At 42.9% G+C, this 19,901-nt stretch overlaps 1 protein-coding gene across 2 annotated transcripts in view; it reads left to right on the forward strand.

Annotated features, from left to right (window-relative positions):
- DDIAS (DNA damage induced apoptosis suppressor) overlaps nucleotides 1–5,066 on the forward strand; it is a 189,563-nt gene extending 184,497 nt beyond the window's left edge. For both annotated transcript variants that reach the window (XM_044071209.1, XM_044071208.1), the window contains exon 6: nucleotides 1,944–5,066. In XM_044071209.1, coding sequence (XP_043927144.1) covers nucleotides 1,944–4,601 — 2,658 coding nt within the window. In that variant the 3' untranslated portion in view covers nucleotides 4,602–5,066. The remainder of the gene's footprint in view (nucleotides 1–1,943) is intronic.
- The last annotated feature ends 14,835 nt before the right edge of the window (nucleotides 5,067–19,901 follow it).

Raw genomic sequence — 19,901 nt, forward strand, 5'->3', positions numbered from 1 at the left:
GTCGGACACTCCCGGTCAACAAATGTAAGTAAATAAATAAATATCAGAACCTGGGCTCCTTTTGACAACCTAATCTGAAGCACACCCAGGTATCTTCATTTTTTTTAGCCTCCTTCTTGCTCCATCCTCCTAGGGAAGTTTAAAATGTTGCTGCTCATGAGCCTTCCTGAGAGATGACCAATGCAGAATCCATCTTTTATTCACTATGTTATTTGATCTATGAGGTGGCTGTCTGCAGTGGATGCTTACTACCCCTTCCACTGTCCTCTGCTGTCTGGATAGCTCTCTGGCTTTTCTTAATTTTTTTGTCTTTTTCATGTTTTGCTCAATAAGTGAATGGGGTTGAGAATGCCCAAATTATCTGGTACTCTGTATAACATTTGTAACAAACCCTCAACAAGAGAAAAATATTCTGAATTGTGCTGACCTGTAGATTTAACAAAAGAGAGTATCATAATCTGTTATCCAATGCAGAAGGCTTCCTCGCTGATCAGCTAAAATATTAAAATACCAATATACTGTTTCTCTAGATATGGTGTCTGCAAGCATTTAGAGAAGATAAAGTTCATCCCAGGGCAACTAAATGTTTGAAGTTCCACACCAGAAATGGTGTGAAACAAAGTTGCAAGAGCTTAAGCTTAATGCACACTGTTGTTTACTGCTGTTTTGGAGAAGTTATGGTAGAAATACTAAATTATCAGAGGTGAGAGTTTGGGATTGCAGCTCATCCTGCAGTGAATTATTTTTTTCTCATATAAAACTTTCTGTATTGGCCTGCAAGTATGTATGTTTGAGGCTGCCATTCAGGTGAGAACTTTTGCATACCCATTATGCCTTTCTTGTGAGTGATTCTTTACTCGGCATGCTCATGCTTTCACATCCTGCCTTTTCACGAGGGGTATGCACCTGAGTTTGGACCCACAGGTGTTATTTCTGCTGCAGTGGGAAATGTACCAAGGCCTCCATTAAGAGGAATGAGCTGGCATTGACTCATTTCTCCAGCTTCCGTAGCTGGTTCCTCCACTGCCTGGGCTGCTAACTGAATCCATTCAGTGTTTCATTTTGTATAGATAGATACATACAAATGTATATAATTATTTTGTCTTTTTCATGCACTCAGTCAGTGAATGGGTGTTGAGCATGACCACCTTATCTGGTGTGTTGCATAACAACCAGAATGAAAATCCGTTATGTGCTGCAGAAGGCTTCCCCACAGATCAGTTAATATCTTAAAATACATATATACTGCTTCTCTAGATATGATCTTTGTCAACATTTACACAGGATGAAGATTATCCAAGATGTGACTAAATGTGAAGTTGTGTACCAGAAATGACATGAAACAAAGCTGCAGAAGTTTAAGCTTAAACATGGATTGTCCTTGATTTGTTTTGGGGAAGTTATGATGGAAAGCTTCAATTATCTTACAGGAGTCTACAAAGCTCAAGAGAAGGGCATGATTTAGAGTAGAGAGGTTTGCAGTAGTGGCACCTGTGGATTCTGGTGTTTTAGTGTGTGTGTGTGTGTGTGTGTGTGTGTGTGTGTGTGTGTGTGTGTGTGTGTGTGTGTGTGTGTGTGTGTGTGTGTGTGTGTGTGTGTCTGTGTCTGTGCTACGGATCCAGCACGATCGTAGCTGTCACAGGTGTGAAGCATTCAACAGCTAGTGGTTTAAACAAAGAATGCCGTACTAAGTTATAGGAACTTTGTTTTAATTGAACATTATATTAGTTTATGTTTGATGGACATACCTGCCTGTCAAGATTTACAGCACCACCATTAACTACTAGCAAGTAATTAAAGGAAACTTTAAAAATAAAACTTATTTTCTTCTTGTAGTTCATTTCTTTTTGTAAATCTAGACCCATTTCAGGCTAAAGCTGATTGAAAATGTCTTCCTAAAATAATTTAGAAGTAAAAATAAAACTTGTTTGTTTGTTTTGCAGGCTTCTGGAAACAAGGTTGGACAGTGTTCATTATCTCACAGTGTCTTGCATACTTCAGTTTCCACCTGCAGATTTCATAAACAGTTGATTGCTAGCCAGATTGCCTTACCAAATTCTGATATCCTTGGATCAACAGTGATAAGTTATTATAAGCAACTTCTGTCTAGTAGTTTGAAGAATATTAGCAGTGTAGCACAGCTTCCTGGCAGTCCCTTAATCGTGGCAGATGAAGCAAGCAGTTACTTAAGTAGCCTGCCTTCTGAGAGTAGCCAAAGCACATTTCAGAGAGACTGCACACATCGCTTTTCAAGACCTTGGCAGCAATCGCTTGAGCTAACCTATTCAGCTGCAGATAGTACAATTAATGAAAGATTGTCAACCTCTGAACTTAGAAAGGTTCCCATAAATGGTTCTGCTTGGGATGAGAAGTGGTCCTTCAAACAGATGGGTAGATTAAGCTACAGAAAGTCGTCATATCAAAACTCCTTTCAGTACATGGAACAGCATCATTCAGATGAAGTAGACAAGAGCAGAAAGAGAAGAACTAAGTGCATGATTTGGAACAAATGTGATGTTCTGTTTAAGCCTAGTCCTTCTCAACTTTGCATTAACCATGGTGCAAAAGTACAGTATTCTGATTTACAGCATGATCCTCCATTCAAATCAGAGATTTCACAATGTTCATGGCAAAGTCAGAAATCCTGCATTAAAAAGTCAATATGCAGAAACTCTGAAATGAATCCTGCTAACAGACACAGTTTCTGTTTAGAAGAGTGCAGGGACATCACACTTCCTATAAGAGGTGAATATGTTAACCATGAAGAAATCCCAGATTGCTCAGAAATGACTAGACGTATACCTGAAGACAACCTGTGGGATGACCTGCCTTTTTCTGAAAGCTTGGGTGAATTTATACACAACATCCATACAAATGTTAAAACAAAAACTGAGGCAAATTTTGACAGAGCTACTTATGCTGAGTCTGAGTCAGTTAAAAAGGTGGAGAATTCTAGAAGTCCTCCTGTTGGGCAGAAACCTGTTCATGATTCTTATAAGGGACATGCAATTAAAGAATGTCTGTCTTCATCACAAGTTAAATGTGCTACCACCAGTGTACTTTGGAATAATTTCTCTGTTCAGTCTTCCGAGTCTGTAAAGGACAGTTACGGTTTTGGCAGCAGCAGTCTTTCTAAAGGCTTGTCACTGCCTGGTTGCTTGAAAAATACCTGTTTATCAGAAAACAAAATAAACCGCTCGTGTGGTACTTCAGTGATTTGTGATGAAAACAGAGCTGTACCCAAAAGCACTGACCATACAAAAGCATATGTTGTTTCAGGGATTCAAGAGAAGAAAGGGTTCAATTTCTCAACTTGTTCTGAAGCAGACCACAATGCATGCTTCTGCCCTTTGAAATGTGTGTTAAGAAATGATTGTGACACTGAAATAAAAGAGCTCTGTAAAGGTGCATGCAAGCAGCCCCCACAACAAAAAAATAGCAGCTACGAATTCTCCAAGATAAATTTTCAGGAAGAGTGTAATGCAGCTAGATTATCTACCTGTAAAGAAAAATCACATGATACCTGTGACCTTACTGTTGTGAACAAACCAAGTCCATTGCTAAATTTAAGTGGTTATTCTAACGATTTGTACAGTGGCTCAATTGATCTTTTTGATGAATGTGAAACCAGCAGTTTTGCTGATTGTGTTCAGAACACACCAGTTCCGTCTTCTCAGCCATTCAACTCAAAACGCTACATTTTCAAGTTGCAGAAGCCCACTTGTGATTCTGATCGGAAGACCACATCTAATCCATGCCTTTCCAGTCTGACAATGAATGTGCAGACTCCAAAAAGGCAAAGAAAGAGTTCACTTGAAAAAGAAACACAATCAGATTCTGAACTGGACCTGATAGACTCCCAAGATTTTGTTCCATATTCACAATCCACTCCCATTCTTAAAACACCCCTGAATGGACCAAAGCACTCACTGGTCAGTGAATGTTGCAGGAACAGGAAAATGACAAATGCTGATTATCATAATACTAAAATTAGCGAAGCAGGTGCTGTGCTAAAACATAACCAACTAAAACACCATTACCTGAGATTGAAAAAGTCATCCAGCCTGGCCTCAAAGAAAAATGAATTTTTAAAAGTAGATTCATATTTTTCTGATTTGAACTATACTTCTACCATGTTATCTGACAGTGATACTGAAGAGTGTGTCCCACCTTCAACTAGGAAGCTGACAGGGCAAAAGCACACATTTTCAAAAATGAACAAACTTCTTGTTAGCCATTTTAGCAAAGAATCAGCTGTACTGTCTAAAGGTATAAATTTCCAAACTGACATTCAGGAACACTTGAAGACCAGCAGAAGCAATCAGCAAGACAAATGTGTTTTTGTCAATCAATCCATAGTCCAAAAAGGACAAGAAATAATGGACAATTTCAGTGATCCAATTTGCAAAGGTGACAATTCAGATAATGAACTTGGCAGCAGTCTTTCAAAAGAAAAGGAAGATGTTCTCTTCAGTTCAGTCTTTTATTTCAAGTCGGCCACAAAACAGGATGAATTGATGGGCTCCTTTTCTCCAGAGCTGTTTGCAGAGAATTTATCTTTTCCCAGAGATGCCATTTCAATTCAACGGCAGCTCTTCTGATCAACTTTTTTGTCTCCTTTTTTTTTCATTATAGAACCTAACTAGGAGGTGCTGCATGCATAGCAGCATGTTAATATCATTGGCATCCAAGATGTCTGTTATTGGAACAATGACACATTGCCTAAAAAAAGATATTAACTACATTTCTGAAACAGTGCCATATGTGCTACAAAGTGCACCTGTATTACTGTTTAATAGCTTCATTACTAAGAAGCCTAATTGATTATGGAACTGTCTGAATTCTATCCAGTTATACAGTTTGTATATATACTGTAAATGTTTAAGACACTATGGTACAGTGTAGTCATATGCTTTGTAGTGATGTTTAAGCTGTATCAATACTGTGTTGACTTTAACATTTTCTGTGCCACTTGGCTCAAGTCATGACTGAAAAGGATCCTTGGATGAGTTTGCCTACCAGTTTAATAAATATGAATGGGAAAAAAACGGTACCTCTTTCTACTTCATTTTGCTGTTTTCCATATTTATTACAGCTTGTAGGTAGCCTTACTAAATTGATGACCATATTCTACTGACTCGCTGCTTTATTAGTGCTGTCTGTTACTGTTGTGATTTGTGAACTATTGATGTGAAGTTGTTCTCTCTCACCTTCATTCTCACTGATGGGGTTTGGAGCCGATCCTCGGCCCCGACTCGGCCAAATGCAAAAACTCGAGCTTTTCAACCAGATCGTGGCCTACTCCCTATCCCATGATGCACTGGTGCTTCCCTCAGATCTCGTTTGCCGCTGCAACAGATTGGGAGTTCTTCGACAGCTCTGGCCAGTGTAAGTTTGATATTTGATAAAAAAATTGATTGCTTAGTAGTTAGTTTCTAGTAGTTTAGCTTGGTAGTTCGATAGTTTTTCTTCCTTACATTAATAACTTGCTTAGCTTTAAAACTTAGTGTGTGTTTTTTGCTAGTTGTTAGTGGACGTTTTTTTCTAGGCCGTTTATTTCTACAACTCGTTTAAGTTAGAGGGTTGTTTAAATAGTGAATTCTCCCTACCCTGGAGTGTGTTTAGCTTAAGCCTGGGTTTTTAGGGCAGTAGTTCATTTTTTTATAGTGTGTGTGTTGTTATAATATTGTAGTAGTTAGAGCCCTGTGTTTTTTTTATTAGGGCTATCTTTGAGATATATATATATTGCTGTGTGTTTCCGTTATAGTTAGGCATATAGTGTGTACTTGACTTTAACAGTTTCATTGTGGTCCAGTTACAGTTAGCAATTGATAGTTTCTGCCATGTCTCAGCAAGAAAAAGCTAAACCTGGATTTAAGAAGTGTCTTAAATGTGGGCAAAAAATGTCGATAACAGATGGTCACATAGAATGTGTTTATTATTTAGGTGAGGTCCACCTACAGGAGAACTTTGCCATCTGTCACTCCTTTAGTTTTTATTGTTCACGAACGTAGGAGCAAACTAATAGCTAGGGGGTTATTGAAATCCTTTTTCCGGGAATCTTTAGATAAGGACAATCCGATCAAGCCCTTAATCTCCTCCAAGACTTTGTCTTCCAAATCAGCTTCTGGGTCGGAGCCGATTCATTCACCTCTAAACAGAGTCAGACTGACACCTCGGCTCCATTGCTTTCGGAACTGGAGGTGGTGGTTTTTTGTAGGAACCATTCCCCGATATTGGAGCTGGTATCTCCTACTTTAAAATCTCCAATCCTGCAATCAGTGGCTTCTTCTATAGCTTCTTCCCAGTCCTCAAGACTATCTGATAAGGATGTGGATCGAGTGATGCAGAGGCTTCTGCAGACACTGGCACTAGCAAAAATTATGTCGGGGCCGACCCCTGAGGCTTCGGAACCGACTAGGACCCAGCACATGACTACTGTTCCTCCTTCGATTTGACCCGAGGTTTCGGAGCCGGAGTGCTCAGAGCTGATGATTGTGGAACCGTTGGAGCCAACACCCCTCCCGGGCCTGTCTGTTCCAACTACTCTGACTTCTTCAGTGCCGACCTTAGAGTCAAGGAGCTGACACTCGCCGGTCAGGTCTAGAGAGGATAGTCATACCAATGTTTCGGTTCCAACTTTGCCTTTTGGAGCCTCTGCTCGGGTGAGTTCAGCACCTACCTCTGGCTTGGAGCTCACCTCTTCGGTGCCGTGGAGACTGCCTGTTTTTTTTGGATCCAGAGGTCTCTTCGGATCGGTGCCAGGGGGCCTTTGTTGCTATGAGGAGAGCGTTATCCCCTTGGGCATACACATAATCGGTACCAGCAACCTCCTCCCCTGAAGCGCCTGTGTCTGCCTTTGTTTCACTGATCCCTCAAAAGTGTAGAGACCCAGAGCCTCAGGTCATCCCATTGGGTGAGCCCTGCTCTTCTGGGGCCTCCCCAGAAGCTCCTACTGAGGAGGTTCCTTGTAAGAAGCTTTGCAAGAGGAAGCATCTGGACTCCCCACAGGAGTCCATCACATCGGATACTGACTTAGATGAGTCAGAAGGGTCCCCCACTGAAGATATCTCCTTCTGTTTCAGTATTTCCAAGATATCACCAAAGGGTGACTGGAAGCCCATTAACCCTACTGATGAGTCAGTACTCCTGAAGGCTTTCGCGTCTCAGCCTTCCACCTCTTGGGTGACACGGCCTTTTGATGAACTGATAGATCTTGTTTCTCGAAAGGCGTGGGAGTCCTCAGATACCATGGAACTGGCCTTCGGAGGCCTAACAAATTCATAACATCACCCCCATCAAGACCTTCCTTACCAAAGGAGTACCCATTGATGCAATGGTGGTGGCAGCAGCCACCAAAAAGGAGTTGTCAGACCTGTTCATCCTCTTAATAGGGATTCTAGGATCATGGACAGATAAGGAAAGTGCATGTTTAGTTCAGCGGCCTTTGCTCTTCGATCCCTGAAATATCTTACACATTGTACTATACTAGAGATCTCCTTAAGGAGTTGGGAGATGCTCTTCAGGGTGCAGTAGCTGTGGGGGTCTCAGATAAGGTAACCTCCCAGCTTGCTACCCTAAATTACCTTGTAAACTCTTCTATGCGTCTGATTTCGTAAGCTGCTGATGGAACAAGCAGAGCAGCGGGTTCAGGAATTGCTGTTAGGAGACACTCCTGGATGCATTAATGTTCCTTTGCAGAGCCCTATAAGTCACCCTTTGTTAACACCCTCTTTGATGGTTCATCCCTCTGTGAGCAAGATGGAAAGACTCTGTCTGCTGCAGGAGTCAGTTTTTCCACCCAGACCTTATCCTAAAGGTCAAAAAAGTGGGAATGTGGTTCCGTAAATCCCAAGGAGCTTTCTTTGACTCACGTGGTGAAACTCCCTCTAGAGGTAGAAGAGGGGGTAATAATGGAAGATGCCATCCACGCGGCAGAGGGGGCCTGCAGAATCAGGGTGACAGAGATCAGTTCTTTGGAAATCCCTATCAGCGCTCCTGAAAGGAGGCCCATCTGTCCACCTCTGGAGGCAGTCGGGGGATGCTTATCTTTGTACCAAGACACCTGGCTAAAAATAACAAAAGACCGTTGGGTACAAAGCGTCCTATCCAGAGGATATTCAATTCCCTTTGCCACCCCTCCACCCCTAGTGAGAAAAATCCCGGACATTCCACCCTGTCACAAGGAACAAGCAACCATAGAAATTGCAAATTTGCTAGGAAAAAAAAGAGTAATCCAACCAATCCCAGCAGACCAGAGAGGATCCGGAACTTACTCAAGGTTCTTTTTAGTTCCAAAGAAAACGGGACTGGAGACGGATTTTGGATCTCAGCAGATTGATCAAATCTGTCAAAAAAAAAAAGTACTGGATGGTCACGCTACGGTCTATACTTCCCTTTCTAGGGAAAGTCAGTTGGATGTGCTCAATAGATCTCCAGGATGCGTACTACCACATAAAATGGCGAGACCATCCAGGGATCATCTGCGCTTTCGGCTGGGAGCCAGTCATTATCAGTTTCGAGCTCTGCCCTTTGGTCTCACCACAACCCCCAGTGTGTTCACCAAATGCATGGCAGTAGTCACGGCTCACCTGAGACGCTTGGGATTCCAGGTGTTACCATATCTAGACGACTGCCACCACCGAACATTGACTCATACAAGCAAGGGATATGACCTTAAATCTTTGCAGTCAGTTGGGCATTACCATAAACTCAGAAAAATTTGCCTTATCGCCATCCAGATGTACCATTTTTATAGGAGCAGATCTCAACACCGTCTTTATGACCATAAAGCTTCCAACAGAAAGAGTTTGGGCCCTTCGACAACAAGTCCTGAACCTCATCTCAAAACATAAAGCTCCAGCTTCAACAGTGCTCAAAATATTAGGGACAATGTCAGCAGCAATCATTGCCATTCCTTTCGGTTGAATGCATATGTGTATACTGCAATGGCTCTTGTTCACACAATGGTCCTTTCAAGAACTTCCAATGTCGCACCCGATTATAATAACGAATGCATGCAAGAAGGATCTTCACTGGTGGCTGACTTCTCCTCAAGTAACAATAGGACGGCCCTTTGTTCTAAGCATTCATATTGCCACTGTGGCCACAGTCGCCTCCCTGATAGGGTGGGAGGGCATCTTCAGGGAAGGACAGCCCAAGGCACATGGGAGAAGCACGAGGCTCATCTGCATATCAATGTCCTAGAGATGAGAGCAGTACTTCTAGCATTGCAGTCCTTTCAACACTTTCTTCCTCTAGGGACTATTGCAGGTCAGAGATGCAACATGTCGGTGGTCTGGTAAATAAGCAAGGAGGAACCAGATCCTACCCACTATGATGAGAGGCCCTGAGCGTATGGCAGTGGGCAACATCCACCCAGTGCTTTCTGGTAGTAATGCATATCCTGGGGAGATCCAATATGATAGCAGACAAATTGAGCAGAGCAATTTTATTGCCTCACGAGTGGTCCCTGAAAGAAGACTTAGCAGAAAGGATAGTCCGCAGATGGGGCCAGCTTTGCTGCAACCTCTTTGCAACTCCCATCAACACCAAATGCAGCAACTACTTTGCCTTAATCCCCACTCCGGGGTATACCCCAAGGGACGCGCCCGTACACAGTTGGCCCCTGGGTCTCCTTTATGCCTTTCCCCCATTCCCCCTGATACCCAAATCTTTACAGAAAGCCAAGACTCTAGGAAGGACCATTATTCTAATAGCCATTTATTGGCCTTGTCAGATTTGGTTCCCCTTCCTGCAGCCTCATCTACTGGAAGAACCTTGCATCCTAGACCAAGTTCCAGATCTTCTGATTCATTCATCAGGGGCACTTTATCCTGCACTTCATACTCTCAGATTGACAGCTTGGCTGCTCTAATTCCAAGAATAGCCAGGTTCCATAATCTTTCACGTGCAGCTCTGAACATCCTAACCTTCAATTCAATTCAATTCAATTCAATTGAGTTCAATTGGCAGCAATTTCTAATTTTCATATTGGCGATCAAGGGGTTCCTATCATGTCCCATAGATGGCCTAAAGCCTTTCTTAAAGGTACAATCCATTTGAGACCACTTATTAGATCCCCAGCTACACCATGGAACCTAAATTTTGTTCTTTCTCGAATCATCTTACCCCACCTTTGAACCAGCCTCATCTTGCGACCTGAAATACTTATGGAAAATCATTTTTCTAATAGCTATTACTTCTGCTTGAAGGGTTTCAGAATTACATGCATTGTCCATTAAACCCCCATACTTGATTTTTCACAATGACAGAGTATCGCTGAGGACAAAGGTTTGTTCAGGGATAAACCTCAACCAGGCTATTGAATTATCTGTTTTTTTTTCCAAAATATACCAATAAGATGGAACATATCCTGCACAAACTTACCATCTATAGGCAACTTCGATTCGATTTAGACAGGACTAAGAACATTAGAACAGCTCTTTGTTTCCTTTTCAGATTCAAAGAAGGGTACTCCTTTGGTAAAAACCACGTCAAGATGGTTATCAGATTGCATTTCCTTTACATATAGCTCTGTGCACATGCCACTAAATCATAAAGCAAAGGTCCACTCAACTAGGGCTGTTTCCACATCTTCAGCATTTCTGGCCAAGCTACCCATAGATTCCATTTGTGCAGCAGCCGCATAGTCTACACCTCATACCTTTATCCCTCATTACAAATTGGATAGGCCCTCCAGGGACAGGGCCTCCTTTGGTTCCACGGTTCTGAGGAATATACTTCTGTGAGCCACCCAAGAAAGACGGTGTTTGGGACACTAACCCATCAGTGAGAATGAAGGCGAGATAGAGCAACTTCACATGAAGAAATTATTGACTCACCATAACGTTCCATTTGAGTTGTTCATCTCACCTTCATTCATGCATCCCACCCACCAATCCCCCTACCAAGAATTCTTGAGGACCGGGAAGTTATGAAAAATCTTGGTGATATTTAGTCCTTATCTACTGTATTCTTGTGTCTTCCTACCAGGGTATTTATTTATCAGTATAGTTAGCTGTAAATGAAATCTGAGGGAAGCACCAGTGCATCATGGGATAGGGAGTAGGTCACGAGCTGGTTGAAGACCTCGAGCTTTTGCATTTGGCCGAGTTGGAGCCGAGGATTGGTTCCGAACCCCATCAGTGAGAATGAAGGCTAGATGAACAACTCACATGGAACGTTATGCTGAGTACATAACTTCTTTTTTCAAAGCAATCTACGGATTTAACTGTATTTCATTGCTATCTGCTGCAATTCATTACTGTTTAACTGCATTTTACTGCATTTTGTTGCTGTTTAACTAGTTCTTAACCCTAAAATTGAGTAGCATGGTCTAAATAAAGGTCTGCAGCATCCAGAGATTCAGCTGCACGGTTGTAAACCCTTTTTGAGGTATTCCATCTACAAGTTAACTGTTTTTTCTTTTTTTCTGCAGGAAAAAAAAGTTCTAAGCTTGTTTTCCACCTTTCCTGTTACTAGAGTAGTCCAGATACAGATTTGCTGTATCCAGGACTGTTTTGTAAGTTTCTGAGTTCCTCAGACCTTTCTGTGTTGGAAGGAAGCCTTCCAGCTTATCAGTGGGAGTGGTAAGCACTAGGTATCCTATCTATCACAAGAGGAGTGGTTTCTGGCTCTGAAATGGTAGTTTATTGGCCGTTTGGGCAGTTTTCCTATCCCTTTCAACTTTCTGGTTTAAAAGCCAGTGTTTGCATGGGTTTGCGCTTGTTTAAGCTCCACGGATCCTATTTTGGCAGCCTGCAGACTACAAGAGCAACAGAAAGGAGAAAGAGAGACTTTTAAGTGCCTCCATTTTGATTTTGTTCTGATTATATTGCTTTCTGCACTTGTTTTTTTTTTTTTTTTCATTTAACTGCATTTTTTTAACTGTATTTGCTTTAATATTGCTACACACTCAAGTGTGCTGGCTTGCACTGCATTTAAAGTATATTACTGGTGTCAGAAAGTCTGCTCTTCAATTTTCCCTTAGATTTTGCTAGATCCCTTCTCTCTTGCACTTTAATTAGCTTATTTACCTAGCACTTCATCAGGCTTTTTGTAGCACTTATTGTAGCACACATAAGTGCTATCAGCACTAGAAGTCATATAAGGAAACTGCTCCAGTACTTAGTAATGATGACCATCCCTCCTGGGATGTCTAAAGGTCAGTTTCCTGTGCTTTCTCCTATCAAACTGGTGAACTTGGGCATTCTGTGGCAGTGTAGCAACTGCCTCATGTACACAAACAATCTTCTCCTCTTACCTCCCAACACGCGGACTTGTGAGAGATGCGCTTATATCTCCAAATTGGAAGCCATGCACTCTCCAGCCGGGACCGGAATAGCTGATCATGAGGAGAAGGTCAACATCTGCACCACACCACATAGAACACATAGCCCTCCAGAACTCCCACCATCACAGCCCTCACATAAAAACACAAACCACACCCACCTTCGTGGAAGCTCTCAATAGAAATCTACCCAAACAGCAGAGAGCTCCAAGGCAGAAACACACTCGACCACCACAACCCAGCACAAACCACAAGACATGTAGCTCACCTACACAGTGTGCCCCTCAACCTAAGCCCCCAAGGCAAAACAGCTTGCCCAATACAATAATCATAGGTGACTCAATAGTGAGGCACACTGATGTCTCACTCAGGTTGAATAAGGAGAAGGTAACGGTCAGCTGTCTATCAGGTGCTAGAATCCTACACATAACAAGCGCACTCAGGTCACTCCACAAGTACATGTATGACTCTGTCATTGTCCATGTGGGTGTGAATGACCTGAGATGCACCTCCCTGGACTACATGAAAAGAGACATGGTGGAGCTCTCGGATTATGTGGCCCAGGCCGGTATGACCCTAGCCCTGAGCAGCATCCTACCATTGCCCAGAATGACACCACAGTATAAACGGAAAATGATTGACTTCAACAATTGGCTAAGTTTCTGGTGTCATTCTAGGGGAATCCAGTATCTGTCTGCTTGGGAAGACATGACTGACGGACCTCAATGCTTTGCCAGAGATGGCCTGCATCTGTCACCCCTGGGTTTCTGGGTACTGGCTAAGGCTCTTGCCACCGCTATAGTACCTTTTTTTAGGTGGTGTTCCAAAGACCAAATTACCACAGTAACAGCTATAAATAAATGCAATCTGAGGGTCATGCTGCTCAGTGCTAGAAGTCTAAATCTCAAGATGCACTCACTTGAAGCACTCCTCAAAATGGAGAACATTGATATTTGTGCTGCAATGGAGACCTGGTTTAAAGCAGCAGAAAGCACCTCTGTGCTACCAGGATGTAACTCATTCCACATCTTTCGGCCCCAGAACATGGACCGAAGCTCCAAAGGCGGTGGTGTCTCCATCTTCATAAAGGATATGCACACCTCCAGACTAGTAGCCCAGCATAACACATCTGAGATACTCCAGGTACAACTAACATTGAGTAAGATGGCAATTCAGGTCATAGCCTGCTATAGGTCCCCATCCATCTCCCAAGACTCACTACACATTCCTAAGCACCCTGAAAACTTTTAAGATCCAACCCAACACTGTCATACTAGGTGACCTAAACTACCCCTCCATCAACTGGGAAAACTACTCATGCACCAATGCACTGGCCCACTACTTTCTGGAATTCATCGGTTCCAATGCCCTGAACCAGTTCATTCTTACTCCCACTAGAGGAAGCAACATCCTTGACCTGGTTATTACTAACATGGGCAACCATTGCTCTACACCAATAGTCAATTCCTCACCCCCCCCCCTCCGCAAAGGTATCCACCATGAAAAACTTCTCCAAAGCTGACTTTGGTCTCCTAAAAACAGAGGTGGCTAACTTCACTGCGCCCATGCCAATGGAAAATAGTTGCATGACTGCCAAATCATACAACAATGCACTGTACGAACACGTACATAAATGTATGGAACTAGCCATGCCCAACAGAACCAAGACGCTCTCCTCCAAAAAAAAAAGGAAGCCAATCTGGTGGTCCCCTGACATTAATAAACTCTACAACAGAAGGAAGAAACTGTTGCAGAAAAAGGCGAAGTCCTAAGACTGGAAAAATTCCCTTATTAGCCTCAACAAATAGTTGAGATCCCTCATCAAAACCTCCAAAGCCAGCTATGAAGGGTGGAATTGCGGCAGACACTAAAAACCACCACAAAGCCTTCTATAGTTATATCAAGAAGCTCCATGGCAATACCCAAATTTGCTCTGATTTACTGCACAATCGTACCTCCTATACTAAGCCAACAGATATTGCCAATATACTGGCGAACAGATTCAGTGCCAACTTTACCCCCCCCCCCCCCCCCAAAGGACCAATCTCAATACCAGAAGAATGCCAGGCACCCAAGCATTACTGTAGCACAGGTTAAAGCTGCATTGTTCAAGGCCAAGAATACAGCTTCCATGAGACCCAACAATATCCCTGGCTATGTTCTACATGAATTACAAAGTGAACTGGCACCACATCTATGTGCCCTGTTCACTCACAGCCTCACCCCAGGCTTTGTCCCTATTGAATGGCACACTGCTACAATCATCTCTCACCATAAAGGAGGAGTGACTACAGACCCTGGAAATTATCACCCCATTAGCCTGATGAGTCTGATATGTAAGGCTATGGAGCACATCATCATGGACCTAATTAACAAGGATACAGAGAATCTCCAAACTTTAGATCCCACGCAATTTGATTTTTTGAAAGGTAGGTCATGCCTGCTCAACCTGGTTGACTTCTTTGAGTCAGTCACCATGTGGATGAAGGTAAGGCAGTTCATACAGCCTACCTCGATCTGGCCAAGGTCTTTGATACCATTCCTCACTCAGGAATTATTGATAAACTCACCAAACTAGGCATCGACCCCTATATCGTTAGATGGGTTGCAAATTGGCTCAGAGATAGAACCCACAGCGTGAAAGTAGCAGACTCCGACTGCTGACCAGAAACTAATGGAGTCCCACAGGGATCGGTCCTGGGTCCTCTCCTGTTTGGTATCTACTTCTCAGAAGTGCAGGCCAACACAGAGGGACTCTGACTGACCAAGTTTACAGACTACTGCAAGCTGGGAGCCATTATTAACTCCCCAAGTGATGCAGACATCCTACAGAAAGGCCTCACTGAGACCAATGACTGGTGTCAAAACCATGGCCTTAAGCTTAATGTCAGAAAAATGCGTTGTCATCCCCTTTGGGAAAAACTCAGTTCCCAGTAATTACCACATCAATGGGAGCCCACTGAGCACTGAAGGCAGTATAAGAGATCTGGGGACACAGGTTGACAGCAACCTCTCCTTCGACCACCACATTGCCACTGTGGTCAGAAAGTCTTTCTGTGTGGCACATCTCATTACCAAGGGTTTTGCATCCAGGAAGAAAGAGGTCAGCATTTTTCTCTACTCTTCCCTCAGTAGACCAGTCATAGAGTATAATGCCCCATTTGGCATGTACCTCACTAGACACCTGCCACAATTGGAGAAACCACAAACGTACCTCACGAAGAGGATCCTAGGCCTTAAACATGTCCTACATGGACAGATTAAAAAAAAAACTCCAGTCTCTTATCTACTAAGAGGCGATCTCTGCTTGGCTTCAAAGCCATGTTTGACCCAGCTCTGTTATAAATGCTACATCTAAAGAAATCCCAATCCCTCTGCACCACACGCTCCAGAGACCTCAACCTCATTACCACAAACAATAGAACATGCTGGAGGGACAGGTTCATAACCCTGAGACTGCCCATACTCTGGAATAGACTTCCCATACATGTCAAGCAGAGCACCTCACTGGCCCTCTTCAAAAGAAATCTTGATGTGTGGATGGGAAATAGAAAGTTCACCCCAGGGATCACTCCAGTGTCTGTAATTGATAGAGGCACAGTGTGTACCATCGTCGAGTGGCAAAATTCCAGGGCACTTCTATTGGCTAGGCTTGTAAAGGCTCCAGGGCCATTAGCCTAGTACACACCTATGAAACTATAAATAGATTACAGCTACAGTTATATAGGAACAGCCTAGCAAACCATTTTCTGATACATTGTCACTGTGCTGTTTGTACACACATTTTGGCTAAATACTGTCCAGCAAATATAATTTCTTCATAATAATTGGAGCTTCTCTGCTACATTTATTAGCCACAGTCTTAGCTTAGAAAAAGCTGCCTCACTTCTGTGTTTTGTTAGTGAAACCATGAAATAAAATTCACAGCTTTAGTGTATGTATGCAGTCATGTGAGGCTTATATTTATTTATGCTCTAAAAATAAACATACCCAGATCTTCACTTTACTTTAGTTCACTATTTTATTTCTGTTTCTCTGTCTGAATTTGTGACTTTTTTGTGAAATGTTAACAATGGTAACCATTTTCTAGTGATAGAGGGTAACCGGATTGAATGTAAAAATTCTAGTAATGATACTGCAGTGTTCTACTGGGGGGGTGTTGTTTGACCATCTAAGATGTATCCTTTAGTGGGATATTAAATCTAAGTCCTACTTGCCTAGATTTAATATCACATTGTAAATCTAGATCTATGTGAAAGATCCATTATTGTATTTATTTGCTGAGAATTAAGGGCAATATTCCAGCTCCTTTTGCATAGAGAGATAAAGCTGTATGATCCTGGCAACCTGAAAAGTGCCTTGAGTGTCTGCTATGTATGGAAGGGGAAAGATGAGCCTGTGACTTTCCTAGGAAGTAGAGCTCCACAGAGGAGTAACATAGTAACAATACACGACACTGAGAGCATGCATTCACCTCACCAAACCATGAACACAGTAGCTTTCACTGCAAGTATACAGATGCATGTGCTCCCATGGAGAAGGCATGTGTCATCAGTTACATGGCTCCAAACCCAGGGGGAGGGTTAAGAGCCACAGTAGATATGCTTTCACTAGTCACCTCCATGGTTGCCTGCATGATGGCCCCCAAACAACCCTTGCCCTCTTGCTGGAGATACCCAGCATGGGGGAGTGAATGGACCAAAGTCCGATAGGGGAGGCTTGGTGCCAATATAAAAAAACAAAATAAAATAAGGAGAAAATTTACTAACATGAACTGAAAGAAATCATCTTTCACTCAGCTTGACAGGATCAGTTTCAACACTCCTGAGTGCAACGTAGAGAAACTCCTCCTTTACTAGGTGCTAGTCTGCTACAGGAGGGATGGACAGACATACACACGTGCACACAAGCAGTTAGGAGTATTCCCATTTCACTTATGACATGCCTTTGGAATGTGGTAGGAAATGAGAGCACCCTGAGAAAATCAAAACAGATGCAAGGAAGACATGCAGACCCCACAAAGTAGGTACCTCAGCCAAACTGCTGAACCAGGTGCTATGAGGCAGCAGCACCAGCTATTGCTCCACTGTATCACCAATATTTGCTAAAGGCAACTGAAGAAATGGGCAACAATATATCGGGTATGCCAAAGAAGCTGAAAAGTAAGGTGTACGAAACAGTGGTGTAGCCAGTACTACTGTATGGTACAGAAACCTGAGTAGTAAAAGCAGGGCAGTTGAAGCTGGGGGTGATATAGATTAAATGCTTGAGACTGGTGGTAGGAAGCACACTGTGGGACAGACAAAGAAATGAGGATATAAGAGCAGAAGCGAAAGTAGCTACAATTATAGAAAAGGTCAAAGAGAACAGATTACTGTGGTCCAGGCACATGTGCAGAAAGGCAGAAGACAACCTGCAGAAGATGGTTTGGGGCAGACAGGAAGAAGGCAAGAGGAAACGAGGTGTCTCTGCAAGGAGGTGGATTGATAGTTTGGGAAAACCTGTGACAGTCGGACATGAGTGCTGAAGAGAGGAGAGTGGCATCAAACAGAGAGAATGGCAACAGATGACGCACCTGACCCCATGTAGAAAATGGCGGGGGGTGTTGATATCCGTTTTTTTGTTTTGTTTTAATGGATGTTTCATTCATTTAATTAAAGACAAAGATGTGGTACCAGCAATCTTTCTCAGTGAGTAAACTGTTAATTCCGGTCACTCCCCTCCTCAACTTTTTTCATTTCCTATTCGGGCCAGATTCTTGGTGGTGCTCACACTTCCTATTGGAGCACCTTATGGTATTGCTCACTTTACTAAGATTATATTGCTAAGTTAGGTTGAAGAGTGCCTACAAATGTCAGTCAGCACTGCTATCCTAGCTATGCTATCCAAATTTTGTAGGATTGCAACTCTGATAGTACAACAGTAATACTCTTAACTGCATTTCAGGTCTGTCGATGAGGAACAAGTTTCTCCAAGTTTGGCCAGGCTTGGAGAGCAAAAACATGGGGCTACAGTACATTGTAGATGCACTCATATGCAGATACTACTTGAAGCTCTTAAGCCTTTTCCAGAAAGTGCTCTGCTCAGAGACCAAGTTGTATCCACAGCTGGTCCTGAAATGAGATCAGGCTGTGCTCCATTTAAGGGGCTTTAGAAATACTTCATCGTTCAGAACAAAGTCTGGACTTTTATACCCACCTCTTCTCCTCGGCAGCCTCAGTGACCATGCCCAGTACATCAGTTTCATAGTGGTGAATTTATGGTGATCATGCTGCTTCAGCTGGAGATTAGATGGATACTGTCTGATGTAAAAGATGTCAGGCATATTATTATGTGAATCTGCACAAGACATTCTGTTACGTGTAGTTGGGAGCAACTTCCAGTACAGTGTTGCTGTTTGGGCTCTGTTCAAAAGGTGTTTACAAGGTGCTATCCATAGTGATAAATGATTTGTAGGAGGACTTTCATGTATGCCTTTATCTGGATGACTGGATCGTATTATCCTGCTGGATAAAAAAATCTAGTAGTATCCTGGACTTAGCACTCCCATGGCTGCACATTTGGAGGGTATTCATAAATTGAAATTACTACGTTTTGAACTTCGAATGGAAAAATAGCTTCATAGGGGCAGCACTGAACACTTTACAGTGCTAGTCATTCCTGCCCACATTTGGGGCCAAGACTATATTGACCTTGGTGACTTGGGTAAAGATGCAGTAGAGATTCAGGCGTAGATTATTCTTCACATTCTGGGACTGAGGAAAGCCACACTCTTCCTAGTGCTTTTCCCACACTTGATGTTGCAGTAGACCATGTATTATCATTGGCTGCAGAATCACCCCTTGCACTTATATTTTCTTGTGTCAGTTCCTTGTCAGCTTTTGGAGTAGTGGACTTTCCCACCCCACTTAGTGCAGGTCTTCCATTCCTTCAACAAAGTTCATTGCAGACTCCAGTACTCTTCTGTGGGAGAGTGGGGATCCTTCACCTGGTTTATTTTAAAGAAGGGAATCCCCAGGGAACGGGTGCACATCAACCAACTTTTGCTACAAGTAGTGTTTCTTGCCCTCAAGGTTCCATGGGGTCATTTAAGGCAACAGCCCAATTTGATCCAGTACAAGTCCTTCATGTAGCACCTAAAGCAACAGAATGGCATGTGCTGCTAGTCTTGTTGGTGAGAGAATGTGGGGTTTAACTGTAGCCAAGTAGCATCAGTCTCCCAGCTGTATCCATTCCTGGAGAAGTGAATACTCGGGCAAGACTGTCTAAACTCACATCAGTCCTTTCCATGAGCTGAAAATTTGGGAGTCTTGTTTTGTCAAGGTCTTTTGGTGGTAGGTCACCCCTAGACACCGATCTGTTTGCCACTCAAAAGAATGCTGTTCTCTGCTGTCTTGCTTGGATCAGTGGGGCAGAGAGGAAATGACAACGGATGCATTCTCCCTTTTGTGAAATGGAAGATTACCACATGCCTTCCTAGTGTTCCTTCTGATTCTACACATAGTGATAATTAAAGAAAAAAAGCTTATCCTAGTTGCAGAGAGGGCATTACTTTAGGCTGTCTGGTCCATGTCGGTGCAAGAAGTTTTCCAGGTACTAACCAAGAAGC

Source organism: Protopterus annectens, chromosome 5.part0 (assembly GCF_019279795.1).
Source record: "Protopterus annectens isolate FY-2018-M chromosome 5.part0, PAN1.0, whole genome shotgun sequence".
NCBI lineage: Eukaryota > Metazoa > Chordata > Ceratodontiformes > Protopteridae > Protopterus > Protopterus annectens.